Source organism: Cygnus atratus, chromosome 1, assembly GCF_013377495.2.
Source record: "Cygnus atratus isolate AKBS03 ecotype Queensland, Australia chromosome 1, CAtr_DNAZoo_HiC_assembly, whole genome shotgun sequence".
Lineage (NCBI taxonomy): Eukaryota > Metazoa > Chordata > Aves > Anseriformes > Anatidae > Cygnus > Cygnus atratus.
Genome location: NC_066362.1, coordinates 205,106,821 through 205,128,381, shown reverse-complemented (window position 1 = coordinate 205,128,381; position 21,561 = coordinate 205,106,821). Strand labels below are relative to the sequence as shown.

General features: G+C 51.0%; 3 protein-coding genes across 11 annotated transcripts in view; all 3 read right to left on the bottom strand.

Moving 5' to 3' along the window:
- INTS4 (integrator complex subunit 4) overlaps positions 1–3,805 on the bottom strand; it is a 33,328-nt gene extending 29,523 nt beyond the window's left edge. Inside the window, exons 1-3 of the mRNA XM_035560425.2 lie at positions 3,692–3,805; positions 2,987–3,181; positions 112–229 (exon numbers count right to left, since the gene is read on the bottom strand). Coding sequence (XP_035416318.1) covers positions 112–229; positions 2,987–3,181; positions 3,692–3,745 — 367 coding nt within the window. The 5' untranslated portion in view covers positions 3,746–3,805. The remainder of the gene's footprint in view (positions 1–111; positions 230–2,986; positions 3,182–3,691) is intronic.
- A 2,286-nt stretch (positions 3,806–6,091) lies between these two features.
- On the bottom strand, positions 6,092–11,015 carry KCTD14 (potassium channel tetramerization domain containing 14). Of its 9 annotated transcripts, XM_035560461.2 has the most exons (5): positions 10,227–11,013; positions 10,020–10,121; positions 9,344–9,428; positions 9,128–9,184; positions 6,092–8,102 (listed from the first exon to the last, which is right to left on the bottom strand). In XM_035560461.2, the coding sequence occupies exons 4-5, from the start codon at positions 9,149–9,151 to the stop codon at positions 7,431–7,433; spliced, it is 696 nt and encodes a 231-aa protein (XP_035416354.1). In that variant the 5' UTR covers positions 9,152–9,184; positions 9,344–9,428; positions 10,020–10,121; positions 10,227–11,013; the 3' UTR covers positions 6,092–7,430. The 9 variants fall into 9 exon arrangements, with proteins under 9 accessions (XP_035416354.1, XP_035416351.1, XP_035416352.1 ...); XM_035560458.2 differs by lacking the exon at positions 9,344–9,428; XM_035560459.2 differs by lacking the exon at positions 9,344–9,428 and having other exon boundaries at positions 10,020–10,152; positions 10,227–10,310.
- A 9,538-nt stretch (positions 11,016–20,553) lies between these two features.
- LOC118254813 (thyroid hormone-inducible hepatic protein-like) lies at positions 20,554–21,494 on the bottom strand. Its single transcript, XM_035560452.2, has 2 exons — positions 21,039–21,494; positions 20,554–20,912 (listed from the first exon to the last, which is right to left on the bottom strand). Exon 1 carries the CDS (start codon positions 21,456–21,458, stop codon positions 21,057–21,059), a length of 402 nt encoding a protein of 133 aa, XP_035416345.1. The 5' UTR covers positions 21,459–21,494; the 3' UTR covers positions 20,554–20,912; positions 21,039–21,056.
- Between the last annotated feature and the right edge of the window lie 67 nt (positions 21,495–21,561).

Below are 21,561 nucleotides of genomic sequence, written 5' to 3'. Positions count from 1 at the left end.
CATAGATTTCAGATGCACGTGTGTATGCAAGGGACTTGACACTGGCCTAAACACTTAAATGCCACACGATTCTGCCCTGACCTCAAGCACCATCTGCAAATCGTGACTTACTCTCATTTTGAAGTGTGTTAATGGCATCATCCACAATGCAGTCCGGGGAGAATCCTGCAGTCTTCGATAACAAACCCAGCAAGGAAGCAATCTTCAGTCTCACAGAGGCATCGTTCTCCTGGAAGGAACGACAGACATCCTTATTATTTTTTCAGTTTGGAGAGCAAAAAAAAAAAACACTACACAAAGGCAGGACCCATTTACAATTCAGCACACGGGACTGAATTTTAATGTCAGCCTACTTCCTCCTGTCTGCTTTTACAGCACCCCTCACAGGAAATTAACCACACTGGAACGTTTCTGTGGCAGCTTCCAGGACATTTCAAAATAATCCTTTTATTCATAATTCCTCAAAATTGCCTTACCAACTGTTTGAAAATTTAAAGTTGAAATAATTAGGTTTTCAAGATCCTGGAAAATTCATTGTCGATAATGTTCATATCTTTTAAGTTTTTAATAAATAAACATGAGAATTTTAGAAGATGAACTGATCCTGGTGCTCTCTTGACCTCTGCTAAGCATCACGGTCTGTGGGCTTGTGGAAAGTAGTGTTTCTCTTAACAGCGGGGAGGGATCATGACAATCTGACAATTAAGAAAACACAGCAAGGTAAAATAATAAAATAAAAGCATCGTGTTAGCTGCATACATTTGTTCATTTAAGCAACAGCAAAAGCTGTCACAGGTGACGATTACATGAGCTTCACAAATTATTAAAGTTCTTTTTAAAAAAGTTCACGAATTTCCAAGAGTTATTAATCTGAGCATTCTACAGACTTGCGCACCCAACACTTCTAGTCCTAAGAGGAAGGAAATTCACACTGTCAATGTGAACCAACGCAGAATACAAAGACAGAAATAAGTTTGGATCTTAAACCAAGCAAGCGTACAATGCTGAACACAGAGGTGCAGCACCGTTACAGGTAGGACTATTATATCTTCCGACAGGTGAAGTAATATTACAATTACTGTTACATCTTCCAGCAGTGTTCAGGAGAGACTTCGGTGCCATGCTCCCTTGACAAATGCTACGCCTGCGGGAGCGACCTCTTTCTAAACTGAGCCCAGAAGCATTTTCTCTCTTTAGAACTGGAAACTTGGGCTTGGACAGCAGTTCCTCTCGCTGGACTACGTCCATTAGTGTTAGGATGCACAGATTTCTGCGGTGTAACCCATCTGACATTTACACCCACGTCTAATAAAAGGACAATCCTCTCCGCAAACACAGCTGACATCAACAATTTCAGAAGGACCTTATAAAGGCACTCTTAAATGCCTTGTGCATCTCTGCAACGTTATCATCACCAGGACATAAGCAGCCTCCCAGCCCAGCAGGTCTTTTCTCCTTCTTTCTAACGGTTCGCGAGCAGGGAACGAGAAACTTTTCCTTTATATTAAAGGTCTGATCACCATCTCAATGAGCAGAACACCAGTAGGTTACTGTGCCTCTAACCCCTCATCCCAGCCACGCTCAAGAGTCAGGAAGAGACTTCTGGGATCTCCTCGGGCACTATTTAACGGCACGCCATCACTGACAGCAAGGCCAGCTTATTCTGTGCCCCACCACCGCAGCACGCCACCTGCTCAGCTACGTTGATTCAACCGTCAGCATGGCCACAGGAACCGTGAGGTGAAAATGGAGGGGGGAAAAAAAAGGCAGGTTGTTTTCCTGACCCATTGCAGGGAACAGTTCACAGAAGTCCTACCGGCCTATCGCATTATAAAGGAGTATGAGGATGCAGCACGACCTTAAATAAAACAAGGATGCTACAAACTTTATCATCACACAACCACCTCCACCGCAGTTCCCACTTTCAGGGTTAAGTTTCTGAAAGACCAGTTCGGCTGAAGGTTTCCTGGAGATTCTCAGAAACCAGTTCTTCAGAAAACGCTGACCTCAAGTACCGTAAGGTCAGCTGCAGGACTGCAATGCTCTTCAAAAGCTGCTTTCTGTAACTGGCTGGGCACTTGAAAATCCGACCGCAGCTGCAGCTTTAAGAGTCTCTTTTCTGATATAGACTGCAACACAAATTGCAATCGCGTTATTTAATCAGGAACCATGGTTTTCTTCATAGAAAACTACGAAGTTAGGTTCCTTAAGTTGTTAGCTCTTTTGAGCGTGGAATAGTCCAAAAATGAAAGTAAATTCCTTTAACGTAAAGGTAAAACAGTTTCAAGACACAAGCCAGAAGCAAATTAAGTACAGAACCTGATAAAACACAGCTTAGAGCTTTAGTGTGAATTCAAAGCAGAGTAGACTCAATTATAAAGCAAAGAACAAACAGAACAAGGACATTTATGAGAAATGTTTCGGCTTACAGTGCAGCTTTATTAGCTACAATAACGTTTGATTTATCAAATTAAGGATCAATAACCAGATAGCGTGAAGCGTTACTTATTTGCTGTCTTGCTGCTATGAATTTTTTGTTGAAAAGTTTTTCCTTTAAGAGTTTTTCATAAATGACATCTTAAAGGTGGTCTGTCCATAATGCAAGGATCAGTTAAAATGTTTCTCCACTCCTAGAAAAACTAGGAAATATTTAAATAAGTTAAGCCAGCTTTGGACAACCTGGTTCCTTGGAAAACTTCTCGCCATGTCTTCTGATGCTTGTGAAGTTAATTTAGAACTAATCACACCGATCATCTGCAGAGATAACGTAGTTCACATCCCTGCCACTGACTCCTGAAACCCTCAGCAAAGGGACAAGGTGGCACGAGCTGTAGCCGTGGATGTGAAGGACTCACTCTCCTCATGCAAAGCAACTGAGACAGCAACACAGGAGCCGGAGAATTTCTATTCCACATCCAACCCCATCCCAAGATAACAAGGTCAGAAGGGGAATTCTGAACGCGTGCTTGGCTCCCCGCTTCGCTACCTTATAATAATGCTCCAGCAGGATCCTGACAACGCCTTCCACGCTCTCCACTTCCACGGGCTTCCTGGCAAACTGCAGCAGGTACTGCAAGGCATCCGCAGGCGAGGTGGCTTTGCACAGGTCGACATGGAGCGCTGCGGACTTGCTGGGCTTGGTCAGGCGCAGCTTCTTAGCTGACAGGTCCTCGTGCTGCTGCTGCGGGGCACGGGGCAGAAACACTGGGTGAATATTTCCCTGAGGAAGCTCCTATGGCAGTCACTGGCGGTTCTCTTTACCCTGGAACACCCCCCAGCCCTCTGGGGCAGCTTCCACCCGCAGATAAACATTATCTGTGACAAACCCTGCCCCTTCCAACCCCAAACAGCCGCTCCTCCCTCGCCTCCCCCTCCAGAGCAGCTCCTCCAGCCCTAAGAAAACCCCTTGCCCTCCTCCTCCCCGGGCTAGCACCACCACAATTCCCCCCTTCCCCAGCACCAGTGACCCTCCAGCCTCCCAATCCCGAAACAAACACCCCCAGACCCCTCCACACCCCTAAACAACCCCTCGCAGAAGCCCCCCCCCCCCCCCGAAAACCCCAAGCGGCCCCCCACACCCCCTTCCCCAGAGGCGGCAGCCGCCTCCCCCCCGAACTCTGCCCCCCCTACACCTAACGGGAGACTCCTGGACTCCCCCCAAGCCCTCCCAGACGCCCCCGGCCCTCTTTACCTGGACCACCTTGGTGAACTCCTCGTACACCCGCTTCTTCAGGTGCGCCGCCATCTTGTCGCCGCCGCCACCGTACTGGCCCCTCCCTCCGCCGCCGCACCATAGAGTCCCGGCCTCTCTATCCCAGCTGGAGGTCCGCCTCTATGGTCGGGCGGTCCGGGGAGGGAGGGGCGGCCTCCTGTTGCCATGGGAACGGCGGGGCGGGGAGAGCCGCCACAAGATGGCGGCCGCGCGGCCTGCGCCGCCTATGGGTGGGGGGGACGCATAGAATCACAGAATCAGCGTTAGGAAAGAGCTCCTACCATCCCCCTACCACCACTGTCACCCACTAAACCATGTCCCTAAGCACCACGTCCAACCTTTCCTTGAACACCCCCAGGGACGGGGACTCCACCACCTCCCTGGGCAACCCGTCCCAATGCCTGACCGCTCTTGCTGAGAAGAAATGTCTCCTCATTTCCAACCTGACCCTCCCCAGGAGCAACTGTGCACCCCACAGGGGCTCGTTTTTCCTCAGAAATACCCTCCACATGGAGCCAAGTGGCAGCATTTCCAAAGACTGATGCCCACCACCCTTGCCCCAGTGGGTTTGCTCCACTGTGGTTTTATTATTTATTATTATTTTTGTGAGAAGTGGTGGTGGTGGTTCCCTCAGCTTCCCTCAGGTGTTTCCCTGAGTGTGGTGAAAGATGCTGCGAACCCATGTACGTGGGAACAAAAATGTTGTTTTTGCACACAGTTACATTGTTTAGAGGGAAGGAATGTGGTATTGAGATATGCTTGCAGTGATAAGAAAGCTTGACAGACAACCTTGTAAAATGCAGACAATCAGACTCCTTAGTGCAAATTAGGTGAAATTGACGGTATCAAGTCAAGTCAGATAAGTGAAGAAACATTACCACCTGAAAGAGTAAGAAAGTCAAAAGAAATCTGAATAATAACGGGCTGGCAACTGAAAGCCGTGTATTATCTGTGAAGCATCGGATAGGTTGTGAACCTGGACTACCCAGTCAATGGGGAAACAGGGGAGGGTCCCAGTCGTGGAGAAATTAAGTATATAAACTGTACTATGTGACTAGTAGGTGCGCTCCTGCTTGTGGGATGCCCACCATTGCAATCGCGAATAAAAATGCTACTTCACTGAGGTCCTCGCCTGAGCCTATGTTATTGGTTACAGAGTGTTTCTCACGTGTAGATGCAGAAAGAAGAGACATTCCTCCTCTCAGTCGTGATAATCATGTCCTCATCAACCTCTCTCAAAAGGTTTATTCTGAAAATACTGAAACACAAGAAAGAGCTGTCTAGTTTTGTGCCAACTGGAGAAACTCTCAGGCTCTTCAGTGAGTTTTGGCCCACAGAACTGATTGATGTAAATGGCCCATGTTGCTCTCACTGCAGCCAGTTGGTTGAAAAATGTTGGAAAATACTAAAATACTAAAACTGGTTTATTCAAAAAGTGCACATCTTGAGTCTCTTTCAAGGCTAAGTGTCACCTCATTCTGTTTTAATCTGGTTATCTCTGACTGTTTTAAGTATTTGAGGAAATATTTGATGTATGTGATGCTAGATCTTGTAAAAACTGAAATACAAATGCGGCTTGAAGTTTCCTAGCTAATCTTTGTTGTGTCTTAAGCCAATTACCCCTTCTTCCACCCTTAGTATATATCAAAAATAACTGATCTCCCTCTCCTTATAGCAGGCTTTTGTCTATGTGAAGGCCTTGTCCATCTATCTTCCAGGCTAAGTGCCACCAACCACTTGGTTATGATCACAGATCCTATTTTCTAAATCTTTTTGCCTTTTCAGACCTTGATTCTGCCAATTCTTAACAAGGTTATAAATGTGAGAAGTCTCAACGCGTCCCCTCACACCTATGGCTGAACTGCATGGAGGTCAGTGGTGTGGCTCCCAACTTTTACTGCTGGAATATTTGTGTCAGGATGAGCACATCTGAAATCAAGCAATTAGAAATGGTTCAAATCCATTAGCATGAAGATAAAACTTTTGAATTCAGGGATTTTTCTTGGAGGATGTCGGTAAATATAGCACTTCTGTATCATTCAAATAACTGTCAAAATATATTTGTTTATCACCCCAGAGATTATTGCCCTTAACAGGGAGGAGTTCTTAGAGTTCTTAGAAGTAAAAGAAATATAGCCATAACCAAAATAGCTATCATGATTTTCAGATATCCCCAGTTATTAAAACCAACCTAAAAGCCATCTCCAGTAAAAACAAAACCAAAAAAAAATATAATGATAATAATTAAAAAAAAACAAAACAAAACACCACCACCAACAAAAACAACAGAAAACATTTGGAATATTGAGATGTTTTTTAAACCTGATTTAGGACCCAACACATGTGCTGTAAAGCAGAATAACCACTAAGGCCCCAGGCTTTAGCTTCAGTGGCACTTCCTTCCAGTCAAATCACAGGGGGGTTCCCTATTCTTCCAGAAGCTTATAAAATTAGATATAGTGCTGTAATAATAATGAATGCCACAATAAAAAAATTGAAGTAGTGTGACAGGAGAGAGGAGTGCGTGTCCTCAGATCAGTGATGGTGTTTTTATTTTTTGTTGATCCTGGACCATAGCTGAAAGGAAAGCTATCTTTCCTTCCAAATAAATAATAAATAGCAGTAATAAATACATTGTCTGGAGAGCAGGCTAGAAAGGAACAAGAGGAGAGAATGGGACACTGAAATTCTTTTTAACGTAGGTTCTGGCGTGGAAAACGGTGAGAGACAGAGCTTTAGCTTTCTCATTAAAGATCCAAATTCAAGTTGAGTAAGTATTTACACAGCTTTCAGTGATTCCACTTGGAATTGCACGTGTATGTGTTTTTTTTTCATAGTTCAGATTATGTCTGATTATAATTATGATTATTATTCATGAGAAACAGTGAAATATTAATTAGAGAAAAGATTTTATGTACTCCTGTCTTCTCTCTCAAAACTGCTTCCAAATTTGATCTCTTGCTTTACAAAATTGATTTTTTTTTCAACACTGCAAATGTGAGCTAGTATTTAGAGGTTGGTCCGTGTCCTTTATAGTCAATACTGTCCGTGTTTATTAGGAATAAAATTGTGGCTGCTACACTCTGTGCAGCTTCTGGTACAGCAGATCCTAACATATGGGTGTTCAAAGCAAGGAGAAGGCTCTGAGGTCAGCAGGTTTATGTGAAGAGACTCTAGATCTTTGTATTTATGAATCAAAATAAAGCTGAGTACAGGGGACAAGTCCATGTGCTGCTCTTAACCCTAGTAACAAGTTTGGACCCTAAGGCAGCAATGTGTTCCTGTTTGTACTAAGAGACTAATGATGCATGTCCACAAGAGATATTTGGGATTATTTATTTCCCTTAGGTTGAGTGAGATTGACTCAACTCTAAAATCTGGCTCTCTCAATTAATCTAATTGTTGGCAACAAAGATTAAATTTCCTCCTTTTCCTGGTACCTCGGCTGGCTCTGCAGTGCCTTTACTTCTCAATATAGTCAGTACTAGTGGACACAAAAGGAATAAACATTTTGGAAAATATCATACTGCATTTCAAGACACACACACCTTTTAAATTGTACAGTTATCCCCTAAAGCCCAACAAAACAGTGGCTCTTACATGCTCTTTAAATTGGCAAACAACCAGAGAGTCTTTCGTGGGCCCACAGTCTCCACAGCCTAAGTTAACTTGTTTAAATAGTAGCTTTCTTTTGCTCTCCATCAGTGGTGGCACTTTGCTACCACCAGGTGAACAGGAACTTGTAGAAGAAGTCGTGCGATTTGAAGCGAAAACCTTTTTCAGCAACGTGGGGCTGAAAGGATATTTTGTACCCTTTTGCTTCAACATCCATTTGAATGCAGTCCAGCAAATCAGAAATGCTCGGTGCTGCTTTCCAGGGGCCGAATTTCACCACGGATTTTTTGTCCATGTCCAAACTGTTCAAGGCATCCTGACACCTGGCTGCGTCCTCCTCCGTTCTGACAACGCACACGATGACGCCGGAGCAGCGGGACGCGACCGCCTCTGCCCTCGCGATGCGGATCATCAGTTCGATGTTCTCGCTGTAGTTGGGCACGCGGGCCAGGAACTGCTTCCTCGCCACGAGTTCCCCAAAGATCTGCGGGGAGTCCTCCAGCTGCTTGATTAGAGGCTCGATGTCGTAGAACAAGGCCTCCTTGTAGACGTCCTGGATGCACTGGGTGGGCACTTGGTTGCTGCGCAGGTACTCCAAGATGTATTTGAAATAGGTCCCCGGCCTGTCGATGAAGAACCTGCCTTCTGAGTCTCTCCTGAGTTTGGGCTGGCCGGTGAACATCTCTGCCAGCTTGGAGCCAGGGTGTTTCTTTAAGGTGCTCAGTGTCGTCGTGTACATCTCCCCACCGACGTTCAGCTCCACGATTGGTGACAGCTGCAAGTAGCACAAGGGAACAAAAACCCACACGCATTACCCATCGGTGGCTCTCAGCATAGAATTGTCAGGGAAAAGGGGAAAAAAATACAATTGCGGCTGGAAATTGGAACGGCAGTGTAAAGAGCGGGATGAACCCTTGTCCCAAGATGGGAATGTCCTCATCATTTATTTCTAAAAGCAGATGTAGGATATTTATACTTGGTCCTCACAACCAGAGCAGCAGAGACTTGGACATTTCTAAATGGATTAGTCCTCACCACATCTCTGGGACATAGCAGAGTCATTTTACCCGGAGGAAAGACAGACAAGAAGAGTCCTGGGGAAGCTGTCAGTGGTTTTGGGGTTTGATGTTGATCTCCTAAGTCCCACACAAGCATTATCCCTGCTTTCAGACAGAGCAATCAGCGCCTTCACCCTCCTGTTGCTGCAGTGCAGAGGGACAAGGACAGAGCTCAAAGCTGTGCAGCTCTGTTCCTCTCACCTGAGTTAAAGATTTCTCTTCAAAAGCAAAATTAAAGCTCTTTGAAACATTAGATGTGGTGGGATTGGCTTTCAGCTGTCATGGGGGATAGGTTATAAACCCTGACCTAAGACACTAAAATCCAGAATGTCTGAGGTGGAGCACAGAATCTTTTTACCTCAGTATCTACGTAAGACAGCATTAGATAGGAAGTAAAGAAAATAATTTGTGCAGCTGATGTGGATTGAAGAAGGAAGAACGCAAAGTTTGGATTTTTATTTGTATTTATTTTAGTTCACTGTGCGTTAATGCCACTACTATCTGAAATGTCGGGTGAGGCCTACCCAGAGAGCTGGACCTGGCGTCACTTCTGACCTTGCTGAAGAATTTTAGCAGCCTCCCTTTGGGTTTTTTAGTGCTCAGTAGAGCAAGAAGAGGAAGATATGAGGCACTTATTTCCCCTCACACCGTCACTCCTGTGACAAATCACATGCCCAGGACCACGCCTGCCATTGGGAAGGAGTGAGTCAATAACCACCAGCCCTCTTTTTCAGGAGCTCACCTGCTCTTTCTTGGATCCGATCATGCAAGGATCTGCTCCAGTGCTTCTAGTCACATGCTGGAAGTGAAGTGTGTACGTTAGTGCTTAGCTGGATCCAGCCTGGATGGGTGCATACCCACGAGATAGGTGACGTGAGCTGATCTCAGTGCTCACACCAAGAAAAACGGGGGGGTCTTTTCCCCTCTCCATCCCTGTACCTATCTACATGCTTCTCACCTTGTGCCAGCTCTGCTGCCAGCTCTGCTTCTCCTTCCTTTTAGTGAGCTGAAGCGGCTCACAGAGGATTTAACAAGCACCAGAGCTGGCAAAAAAGAGGGGATAGGAACAGACAACTCTTAGCAGAGGGAGACCTCATCTTTTAAACAGCAGCAAGCTACGAGGTCCAGCAGAAATGAGCTCACAGCTTAGGCAAGCCAGGGAGACGACAGGAGATGCTGGCCAAAGACCCAGCTGGAATATTGCTTTGCCCCAGCATAGGTGGCTTCATCTCAAGGGCAAGCATCTGCGACAGGGCCAAGAGAAGAGAAAATGATACTCTGAGAATGTCTAGTGATTTCTACCCACTAAAGAGCATGCCCCAAAGCTGTTTCTACAGTAAAGCCTCTTAGGTAGGAAATTTGCCATTACTCCAAGTGATAACAACAGCTTTCCCCAGCAGAGATCATTTATCAGGAGGGTCTCATGCTTTCGAGCCTTTGCTCCTTTTTCAGATGGCAGGTTGAGAGTTTCATAATGTTTATCACTAATACTAATGGAAAACATATTATTTGTTAATATAGTAGCCTGACTAACAACCCCCACAGCATGCTTTTACATTAGGGATCCAGCAAATCGAAGTTAACATCAAATTTCAAATTAATTCCACCGCTTGCCAAAAGAGAAAAATAACCACCTAGGTTGTTTGCTGCTGCCTTGTATGCCTGCGAGGGACGTGGCCCTTCTGTAACCAAAGTAGAATCCTCTTCGTGACCACACATCTGGCAAGCCCTGGTGTCTTCAAAGTAGCAGATGGGGGACAAGAAAGCCTATAATGAAGCCCAGAGGGGATGCTGTGATCCCAAAGAAGGGAGCTGTGCCCCCGAGCCCGTACCTTACTCACCGTGTGCAGGCTGCCAGTGACCTGCTTCCCGAGGGGCTTGTGCTCCGACGAAATGCTCATCTCCCCGAGACCCACGGTGGGAAGAAGGCAGGCAGTGGCTCGTCCACACGACAAAACCCGGTACTTTCTGCCCAGCTCCTGCCCCGCACACAGGATGGCCTCTCCAGCCCTCCTTCACTCGGTTTTACTTCTCTGGGTCACTCTTTTTACGCAAGCTGCTTCCCCGGAAGCTCCACTTTGGCCCTAACACAGCCTTGGGACAGGTTGCAGGTCCAGCCGGAGGGGAGGGAACAGCATGAAAGCGGAAGTATTTGCTCGTTAGCTTTCTGGCAATCAGCGAGGAGCGGGGTGGACTCGGGCTGGCTGCCAGCGCACACCTCCTGTAACACTACCTGCGCGGTGACTAAGAGCAAAATGATCCTTTCCAAAGAAGGCCCCTCACCCAGAGCACCTCTGGGGAGCCCCACAACCCGTGCCTGGGCTGGATTGAAACCAAATAAATATTTTTACCACTTTTTGGCCCCTGCGTGCTGCTTTTTTAACGATACGATTGCCCCAAACCATCTCACCGATCCCGCTATCGTGTCTGACGCCGTCGGCTCAGGGTGCCTACCATCTGGCCAAGGCGGTGTTATTTTCCTCGTTGCCAATACAATCCCTGGGTGCTGAGTAATTTGTGCAGGGTAAACAGAACCAAACCTGAATCTCTGCTGGAGCCTGAACCATTCTTTTCAATCGGCCGGAAATATTTGGTTAGTATCTTTTTGCATGGCACGTTGGTTTCAGATATCCCGTGTTCAGCAAAGATCAGAAGTGGGAAACACCACAGACTGCGTGGCAGTGGGGCGGTTTCTCACAGCACTGAAACACCCACAAGGAAATCTGTGTTCATTCCTTTTCTTTTTTTTTTTTTTTTTTAATGCAGAGTGTTCCTGAGTGCCCTGTTGCTTACAGGTTTGTCTTAAGGCCACTCATCGCTTCCGTGTCTTCATTTCATTGTACTGGCCAAATTGGACGTGGTTGTCCAAAGCAAACTTTGTAAAGAGAGGCAACGTCTTTTATTAGATCAGCTGCTGGAGGTGGGTAAAAGCATGCAGGCTTTGGGGCACACGAGGCTTCCTCAGGTCTGTCAGCTTCTGTTTCAGCTTGCCTCTTTTTTTCCGGCTTTGTCCGTAAGTCTAATAAAAGGCTTTATCTTCTCTACCCACCTTGCCTCACTGTCTTTCATTTCAAGCTCCTTTCTGATTCCAGCAACCAAAAGGAGAATCTCAGACAAATACAGCGCTTCCTAAAAATCTCCCTGGGTGAGATTTTAATGATGAAAAATGACAGCGTGGTATGTAAGGAAACGGTATGCACAAAGTCGGCATTGTGTTTGTCACAACCAGCTTTGCTGGTTTTGCGTCCTCCCAGGATTTTGCTGGATTTATATCCACCCAGAACATAGCACAGGTCTGAACAGAAGCTCGAGGCATGGGGCAAAAAAGTGTTATAATTTGCACTGATCCACTCACCTTTAAAACAAATCCAATCCTCACTCACGGCTCCATCAAAGCTGGACCCAGATTCTTTTGAATGCTTTGTGCGTGTGGGTGAACCTCTCACCGAACCCAACATATATTTTGCTTCTGCTGCTCTGAAGCATAATGAGGGATCCTCAGAAATAATAATGTCTGAGTTATCCCTCCTGCCCTGAATAGAAGGGCTGGCATTTCCCCCTTGCCAGACCTGGAGAATTAATAGTGCTGGATACGGTTAAAAACGAAGTCTAATTGTGACCTGTAATTAATTTTTAAAAATCAGTGCTTATTGGAAAGGAGGGAGAGCTGGAGATCTGAACGTTCTGAGTCTTTGATTCCTGCAGATTTCTAATTTCTATTTTTTTTCGTTCTATGGGCTGGCTCATCAGAAAATATCCTGACAGAGGTGGAGTCCATACTCCCTCGACACAGCACGTCTTCGATGCTCGAGGTGATAACCTTTCCTTCTGCGGCTGCAGAACGGGATAGATGGGTGGGCCGTCGCCTCTCTGCTCACTCAATGAAGGGGTGAAGAGCAGTAGAAGAGGCTGCTTCGTGCAACACCTTGCCTAGAAGATTTCCTCGTGCCAGAATCGAGGGTGGCTGATGAGAGGCAACAAGAGAGAACAAACTTTCAGTGCCACAACGCTGATCGTTGCCAATTCAGCAACAGGAATTAGTTGACATACACAGTGCTTTTCTGCTACGAGGGCCACCACAGCTGGTCCTTCGGCCTGAAGAACGTCCTGGTCTGCTTTCTCCACTCTCTCACTCCTTTTTTAACATCCTGGACACTTTTGCTGGCACTTTATGGGACAAAGAATCAGCATTTTGAGATATTTGGCTGGAGGTCACCATGTATGTGGAAAATCTGATTGTTTTTATTCGTGCTTCTTCTGGGACTTTTTAATCCCACCAGCCGCCTGACTTGCTTGAAGATGGCATTTTTCAGTCCTGCTACGCAAATTACTCCCAGTTGGATATATTTTTTTTCTCCTTTTTGGTGAGGATTCACTTTAAACTGCCAAAGTCATCCGATCTGAAAAGGGTCCTTAAGGAAAAACTTTCTCGCAGCCCAAACCATTGGCATATCGCTACTTACCCACAGGGATTTGGTGCCTTTTTTTGGCGGTCACACCAAATCCACCGTGGATTACTGGGACCACACATAAAATCTGTTTGCTGTCCCAGTCGAGGAAGGTTTTGCAGGGCAGCATCTGACTGCATCAAAGCCCTCTGAGCCTGCACTAAGTGGAAACAGGCGCTCGTGTCCCTCCTTTTACCCCACGGTCACAGCAATGCTGGGGAAAGCGGTGGGTGGGGAACAACCACTGAAAGGCAGAAATGGGATCAGGGTTTCGGAGGAGTGCTCCCAGCACTGGTAACAGCCAACCCAGGCTGGTTTGAATTTCATTCTTCCCTTGGGAAAGAAATAAAAAGCCAAGAGCGTGAATGTCTCCGTAGCCTTGGGCGACCAGGGTCTTGGGATTCCCACAACCAGCAGCCCCATTGTAGCTGCTGCTCCACACCCCCTGGGAGGCTCTGGCCACCACCGTGCTGTTTTAGTGGGGTTAGCTGGTTTTTTTCCTTTGAGGGATGGAATTCGCTTTGGATTAAGCTGGAATTTCTACCCAAGATCTCTGTTGGGCTTTATGTTTGTTACCGCTTGGCCTGCATCCCTGAAATCCTGCACCCATTTAGCCTCTTAAAGCTGCATCTGATGGTCTTTTGGGGACCCACCTGCTTGCTGCTGGGCGGAAAAGGAGAGCTCTGAGGGTGCTTGGGGAATGGCCACGGTGGAAACAAGATGGGGTGCTGGGGAAAGGTCCCAGTGCTTGTTTGCTAGAGCTGCCGTTGCCTTTCTTCTGGAAAAACACAACCTTCTCTGTGCCTTCAGCAGTGTCCTTGCTGGTTCCTTTTGTGACACTGTTTGCCCTGTTGACCATGTTGGTTCTGGCTCGTGCTGAACACCCCGTGCTGCTGAGCTTCCACCGGGGTTTACGAGCCATTCGGGCATGGCCACCCTTTCTTGTAGGGCATGGGTGGCTTTGCTTCTGCTGCTTTTCCGATGGTTGCACTGAGCTGGAAAGAGAAAACCTGGAGGTTTGATGGATTTGGGGGCACCCTGCCACTGAGGAGAGGTTAGTGAGAAGCTCGGAGTGTCATAGATCCCTTCCTGTTCTCAAAGGGAAGGTTGCCAACACCTATCAGAGAGGCCAGATGCCAAAAAGGGTCATGGAGCCACGAGGAGGACACCCAACAAGAGCCATTTAGATGTTCTCCACTCCTCTTCTGGCTCCTCATGCACACCAATGCTTTGGGCCTCTTGCCTATTCTTGGGGTGGCTGATTGCCCTGACATTTCTTCCTTCTGTAGACACTTCAGAAGTAGATCTCCCACTGTCCCCAGCTTTTGAATGGAAGAACCTCTCCAAGACTCTAAAGGACTGTCCTTTCATTGCCTAAAAGGATTACCCTATGCCTGGGCTGTGTACAAGCAACCACAATGCGAGTCACAAAAATAATCACAATAAATAACTCGGTGTCTGCTGAGGAATGGATAACTTGACAATGGCTTTGTGGGGAATAAATATGTGTTTCTGAAAATTGTGTAAATATGTACGTAACAATGAACTGGAACAACTCTATGCTCATACGTACATCCGATTGGAAAACAGTGTTGCCCATACAAGTATTTATAACAGATTTATTTCCTTAACACATTCAGTTGGCAACTTCTGTTAAAGAGAATTAGGTCAACGACATTCATATCTGGGTTTTATACCCCTCTACAAGTAAATACACTAAGTCCGAGGGGAAAAAATAATTGGATGATTACAGAAAGCAGCTGTGAAAGCAGAAAGGGAAATGAGAAGCTTGGATGCGGGGAAGCAGCTTGGAAGCAGCACTGAGCGGCTCCTGTTTGCCTTTTATCCCCCTTTTGCCTAGTGTAGAAGTTACTTGAGGAGATAAAGCCACTTTGCTCCGTTTGCCTGGAGCGTGTAGGAGGTGATCCATAGCTGATCTCCACCCTTCATGTCATTTTAGAGTCATATTGCAGTCGTATTGCTTATAACCGGTGTTAGCACTGCTGGGAGTGAGGATCAACTGGTGCAAAGGGCACCTGAAGAGCCCGGTTCCCAGGACCCACCTGCTCCAGGGCATCTCAGGGAAGGAGATTCCCACGGAAAGCTGGGAAAGAGCCAGGTAATAGCAAACAGCAGTGGATGGGCTGGCAACGAGGAGAGGCAACACACTTCGCACAGCTATTCTGAACTCTTATTTGGACTTTACTTGCTATTATCCCACCACATCTCCCTTGGGATCCACGAGCTGATCCACACCAGCTCTCGTGGACATCGCCGCGTGGCCACATCCCGGGGATTTGCTCCTACTCCTGCACTGGGGACACAGGACTGGGGACACCTCCAGCCTAGCGGGACGAGGCATGGCATGGCCGAAAAGCAAAACCAGCAGCAGTTTGCTCCGGGTCTGCTGAGAAATTGCACCGGTGCCGCTGGGCAGGTGGCTCTGCGCTCCAGGAGCCACTCCTAAGTCAAACAGCCATGCGCTGCGCAAACGCCGACAGCACTTCCAGCCCTTTAGCTCCTCCACCCACCTTTGCGTGCCTGGGGAATGTGTGGCTGGCGGCTCAGGAGGTGTCTGAGCTGGCTTTGGAAAGTCCCCAGGACTCCATCAAAAGCCAAGGCAGCAAAGCACCTCCGTTGACCCACGGTGGGTGAATGGCATCGGCGTACACGGCACAGTCTTGTGGCGCACATACACGGCACGGTCTTGTGGCACACGTGGCAGCACACGATTAATTGCCTGGTTTCAATTAATGCAGCCCGGTTCCTCACCTGTTTTAATCTATGAGAGCAGAATAAAAGAGGTCGGTTTCATTTTAATAGCTGGCAAAGCTCTGCCTGGATACGGGGTGAGCAAAAATAATTTATTCCCCTGAGAAGCGATGTGGGACATCAGCTATCGGCTGCTGGGTTCCTCCTGAGCAAGGACAGGAGGACATCAGTTTTTCCACGGTGTTTTTTGAGACTGTGCAGAGATTTCAGTGGGGCTGATTTCAGGATAGCCTTTACCGTTGCTGAAGATGTTATGGCAGGGGGCGGGAGGGTGGGGGATGCTTTGAAGCCACAGCGATAAATCATGAAATGAGTTTTCTGTCTTCTGTGCTGTTAGAGTTTCACTGAAATACAAGCCAGCAATGAAGTTCCTGCTCTTGTGTTTCCTTGAAGTGCTACTGAGCCACCAGGGTCCCACTCTGGGGGTTAACGTGGACACGAGCACACGGCCACGGCACGGAGCTGATATTGGAAAGAGGCACAGATGCTCTGAGATCTCCGGTTTCTTTAATCAAAACTGAAGCCTGGTGGAGCGCCGGGATTTGTTCATCCGAAGTATTGGTGTTTCCGCAGTTGTGTTTGTTTCAGAGGCCTGAAGAGGCAAGGGGACACCTCCCTCTAGTGCCCAGTTCAGTGGGAAGGGAAGGGAAGGGAAGGGAAGGGAAGGGAAGGGAAGGGAAGGGAAGGGAAGGGAAGGGAAGGGAAGGGAAGGGAAGGGAAGGGAAGGGAAGGGAAGGGAAGGGAAGGGAAGGGAAGGGAAGGGAAGGGAAGGGAAGGGAAGGGAAGGGAAGGGAAGGGAAGGGAAGGGAAGGGAAGGGAAGGGAAGGGAAGGGAAGGGAAGGGAAGGGAAGGGAAGGGAAGGGAAGGGAAGGGAAGGGAAGGGAAGGGAAGGGAAGGGAAGGGAAGGGAAGGGAAGGGAAGGATGCTGGGGGACAGATCAGGCTCCCAGCACCTGGCACAGGAACAGCCATCCCAGCACAAACCCAACTCCCACTCCCCAAGGGAGAAACCTCCCTGCACTGGAGCTTGACCTCGGTGACCAAGACATCCTTGTCATCGTGGGCTTGGGGACGGTAGCTATATAGACACACCAGCTTGTAGAAAACACACATGCACATTTGCTTGAGGCTTTGCATTTTATTTCAGACCACCCTTGGGAAGCAGTTACATCATCAGAGACCGGCGGGAGGTGGTTTAGACACACGCAGAAGGAAAAAAAGCATTGCTTCGAAGTTATGGATACCTTCTACAAAGCAATAACACGGAACACTTGCTTCTTCCCTGCTGCAGGGAAATTTCACTTCCAGGGGACTGAGGTGAGACCAAGCCAGCGGGATTGGCTGCGGGGCAACTTGGATGGTACAGGCAGCGCCCGGCGGGCAGCCGGCCAAGCTCTGCGCTGGTCACGAAGGACGTTCCTCGGTGGGACTTGGCGCAGGAGAAAAGCTGCCACTGGGCTGTGGACGACAGATCACCCTGCGGGGAGAACGGACACGGTTTGGCTGGAAAGTCCTCGTCCTTGGTTGTGTTTCGTCCAAAATTAGGGTTGACATTGCTGTGTAGGGCATCCTTACTATACTCTGTTTCACTGTCAGAGCTCTGTTTGGTCCTGAGCCCATGGCTGGCGTTAGGTACAGGGGCCAAAGGGACTGAAGGATTGAAGTTCCACCAGCCCAGAGCCTGGGTTTGTTTTCCAGGCTAGGGGAGGATTGAGGTAGCTGAGCTGTTGGCAGATGGCACATCACATTTAAACGTTTGGAGACCAAAAAGGGCCAATTTACACCCTGAAAAATTAATTCTGTGGTTTTCCTCAGAGAGGAAAGAGAAGCAGCTGGAGCACTGGTGTCTGGCAGCTTCTGCAGTTCAAAACTCAGAGTCTCCCAAAACTCAGGGTCTCCCAAGCACCTGTCCCTTTCCTCCCTGAAGATGCTTTGGGGTATTTTGAGTCCGCCCAGCAGGAGCCAGACATTGCCTATGCTGCAAGCTGGGGACCCTTGGGGACAACCTGGAGCTCACTGAGTGACCTTTGTTCAGCGGCACAGCCTGTGCCAGTTGGCAACTGAGAGGAACAAACACTGTAGGATCTGTTGAGCAATGAAGTGCAGAGGACCAGGGCTCAAAACTCCCGGGGTTTCGGGGAGTGATGCAAACACTGGAAAGACGCCCAGCTGATGGGGCAAGAAGACAACACGTGTTACCCCTTGACCAGCTCCTCCTCGGCTCTGCATCTCCTCAAACTCTTACCTCAGAGGCTGGGGGTGCAGGCTCATGAGCTGGACTGATCGTCACTGAGGTTGATCTGCTCCAGGATCTGGCTGTACCTGCGCGTGAGGGCGTTGGTGTCCCTGGTGAGGTCGGTAAGAACCTGTTGCAAGCCGTTCACGTGGTGGGACAGGCGCTCCTCCAGACTGGCTTCCGCTCCGTCATCTGGGGCCGCGTCGGCGTCGCCGTCGGTGTCCCCGCTGGGGCTCGGGTCGGTGACGGAGGCCAGGCCTCGCTCCACCACGGGCTTGATGGCCTTGAGGAGCTGGTAGCGCTCGTACAGGTCCGCGGGGCCGCCCTCGTGCGGGGCCGCCCCGTCCTGGTCCTGCTGCGGGAAGACCCCTCGCAGCAGGCTGGGGAACATCACCTCCTGCTCCATCTTCTGGGTGGCCGAGAAGTACTGCTCCATGGCCCTGAGCGCCTCTGCCACTGCTCCCCGGGTGTCCTGCCGCTGCCCGGCCCCGCAGAGGCTTTTTATGGGGCCGGGCACGGCCCCGCTCTGCTCTCCTCTCCTCCCCTCTGCTCCCTGTTCCTTGGCCGGGCTGGGCACCATGGGGCCGGGCTTGGCTCCAGCTCCAACCCCGCTGGGGCTCAGCTGCGCTGTGTCCCTGGCTCTGCCCACGCGTGGCCTTGGTCCCAGCTGGCCCCCGGTGCCGCCGTGTCCCTGGGTGCCCAGGGAGCTGGAAGGCGAGGAGGCTCACGGGCAGCTCATGCTGCCTGGTGGGGTGGGTTTGGTTGGGACTTGGTGGCACTGGTGGTGGGAGGGCATTGGGCAGTTTGTGGGTGCTGGACACCTTCAGTCCAGCATTGTGGTTTATCCCTGTGTTCCTGCTACTGGCTGTATGCTCAGCTCACTGATTTTGGGATCAGTTCCTGTTGTGAAGCGGAGAACCCCAAGCAGAGAGCCAAGGTAAAGCTGTGAGTGGTGGCAGAATTTTTCCTCGTGGCAGCTGGCAACAGTGACTGCGCCCCGAGCCCTTGCAGAGCCGCACCGAGTCCTGCATTGCCCCTCTGTGTGCACAGAGGTCTGAGACCAGACCCTTCTCCTCCAGCCTGTGCTGGCTCTGCGAGGACAAGGACCATCCGTGACCATGACTGGTTTGGGTTCTCCATTCCCAGGCAGTAACAGCCTGGGGTGCGTGTGGAGGAGGCCGTGCCCAGGGAGGGTTTTGGAGCAGAGCAGAGCCCGGCGTCCCCTGCCGTGGTGGAGAGGGCCTGATCTGCCATGGGGTGCTGCCAGGGACCTTTGGAGCTCGTCGCAGGTCACAGAGCCTTTCTGGAACATCTTGGGGCTCTTATCAATCACGTTCATCAGCGGTGTAGAGCACTTCTCCGGATGTCCTGATGCGACACTTCCCAGGGCACCATGAGCCTCTCCAGCTGCCAAGCAAAGATCCTGAGCCAGAAGCAACGCCTGAGATGAGCGCAGCCTTCCTCGCTGTGCCTGCCAGCTCCTCCCCCTCATACAGGTCCCGTCCTCCTGCTCCTGCCGGGTAAATGACCGCAGGGACGTCCCCCTGCAGCACCCGAGTGGCTGCTGGTGTCGGGCAGCTGCGGGTCCCCGTGGTGCTGGGGGGCCCAGCGCTGGGCCCAGCACTCCTGGGGCGGCCTCAGCAGCGCTGAGCAGAGGGGAAGGATCACCTCCCTCGGCCTGCTGGCCCTGCTCTGCCCCAGGCAGCCCAGGAGACCACGAGGCCTCTGAGCACCAAGGGCACGTGGCTGCCTCCCGTTCCACCCGGTGCCCACCAGGACCCCCAGGGCCATTTCTGCCCAGCTGGGGTCCCCAGCACGTCCTGGTGCCTGGGGCTCTTTTTCCCCAGGTGCAGGGCTTCGTGCTTCTCCTCACTGAACCGCAGGAGACGTTTCTCAGCCCACCTCGCCAGCCTGTCCAGGTCCCTCTGCATGGCAGCACGGCCCCCTGCTGGATCCCCCACTCCCCATGGGACTTTCCTCCAAAAATTTGAAATTTCTCCCCAGCTGCAGGTCACGTTGCAACAGGACAGCCTCAGTGCCTCCCAGCATCACCATCGATGCTCCAACGGTTGGGGATCAGGCAGAAGACCACAACTGTGCCGGGAACAAGGGGACACATGGGACACGGATCTATCCTGAGTCTGGGGCATTCCTCCATGGTGGTGCCACGCAGACACCTCCTTGCTTACCTGCAAGGACTGGAGGTGGCCCCGCTTAATCCCCATTCTGCTGCTTTTGTGACCCCCTCCCTGCCCCATCACCACACGCCCCTTGTTCACAGCCCCGTGCATGGCTCGTGTACAGGGCTGCTGCCTGCCCTCTCCCTCCCAGCTCCTGCCGGGTTTCCATCCTCCTTATGGGCTCAGCCATCCCTGTGGGGTCAGCCCTCCTCATGGGGTCACCTCCTCTTGACAAAACCGTCTTTGCCCCGCTTGGAGAGGTGGCTCCTGCCTCTCCCCAGCACACGCTGAGCCTCACGCAGGGTCCCACGGCCCCACAACCCAAACCGTCCCTCTCCCAGCTCCCCGTGTCCCCTCTCCTGGGCCACCTGTCCCAGCTGGAGGTGGCAGCGCACCCCCAGTGCCCCCCTCCCGCCCCGTGCCGGGGGTGCAGACAGAACCCGGTGTGGGGTTGGGGCCCTGTTTGTCCCCGTGTAGGGGCGCTGGGTGCTGGGCCCTTCCCGTGTCCCACAACGACAGAACCACACGGCCGCTTCAGAGGGGTCCTTTTATTAGCAAAGAGAGGGGAAAAGTCCCGCGCGTGTCCAGGTACCAGCTGGAAACGGCTCCGGCGTTCACCGGGGCTCCGCAGAGCTCAGTGCAAGAGAGCGAGGCCGCCGCCTGCCGCCGCCGCCGCCGCCGCCGCCGCCGCCGCCGCCGCTGCTGCTGCTGCTCTTTGAAAATAAAGAGGAGGGCACGAGGCGGGCAGCTCCGCTGGTGGCCCCAGGAGGGAACCGATGGCTCTTCCTATGAGGATACGGCCCCATCGCGTTCCCCGCGCGTCCCGGCTGCGGCTGGCGGGCAGTCCTGGCGCTGGAGGTCAGCTGCCGCGGTGCGAGGAGGCCGAGCGGGGCTGGGGGAAGAGGCAGAGATGCTGCGTGATGACCAGCACCTCTCCTGCGTGCCCAGCACCCGGCCCTGGGCTCCGGGAGCACCTCCGCGGGGCCCCCCCGGGCTCTGTCCCCCAGCGCTCGCTCACCTGGAGGCCGCGGCAGGTTCACCAGCTGGGCTGCCCGTCGCCGGGGCTGATCTGCTCCAGGATCTGGCTGTACCTGCGCGTGAGGGCGTTGGTGTCCCTGGTGAGGTGGGTGAGGACCTGCTGCAAGCCGGCCAGGTGGTGGGACAGGCGCTCCTCCAGGCGAGCGTCCACGGCGGCGTCATCTGCGTCGGCGTCGCCGTCGGTGTCCCCGCTGGGGCTCGGGTCGGTGACGGAGGCCAGGCCTCGCTCCACCACGGGCTTGATGGCCTTGAGGAGCTGGTAGCGCTCGTACAGGTCCGCGGGGCCGCCCTCGTGCGGGGCCGCCCCGTCCTGGTCCTGCTGCGGGAAGACCCCTCGCAGCAGGCTGGGGAACATCACCTCCTGCTCCATCTTCTGGGTGGCCGAGAAGTACTGCTCCATGGCCCTGAGCGCCTCTGCCACTGCTCCCCGGGTGTCCTGCCGCTGCCCGGCCCCGCAGAGGCTTTTTATGGGGCCGGGCACGGCCCCGCTCTGCTCTCCTCTC

Bases quoted from the DNA above. Each gene is read 5' to 3' on its own strand.
- KCTD14 (XM_035560454.2), bottom strand. From the start codon at position 10,286: ATGAGCATTTCGTCGGAGCACAAGCCCCTCGGGAAGCAGGTCACTGGC. The intron at 9,185-10,217 runs GTACGGGCTCGG...CTTCACTTCCAG, and splicing joins GCCTGCACACGGTGAGTAAG to CATGTGACTAGAAGCACTGG. The intron at 8,103-9,127 runs GTGAGCTCCTGA...TGCTACTTGCAG, and splicing joins TCGGATCCAAGAAAGAGCAG to CTGTCACCAATCGTGGAGCT.
- LOC118254813 (XM_035560452.2), bottom strand. From the start codon at position 21,458: ATGGAGCAGTACTTCTCGGCCACCCAGAAGATGGAGCAGGAGGTGATG.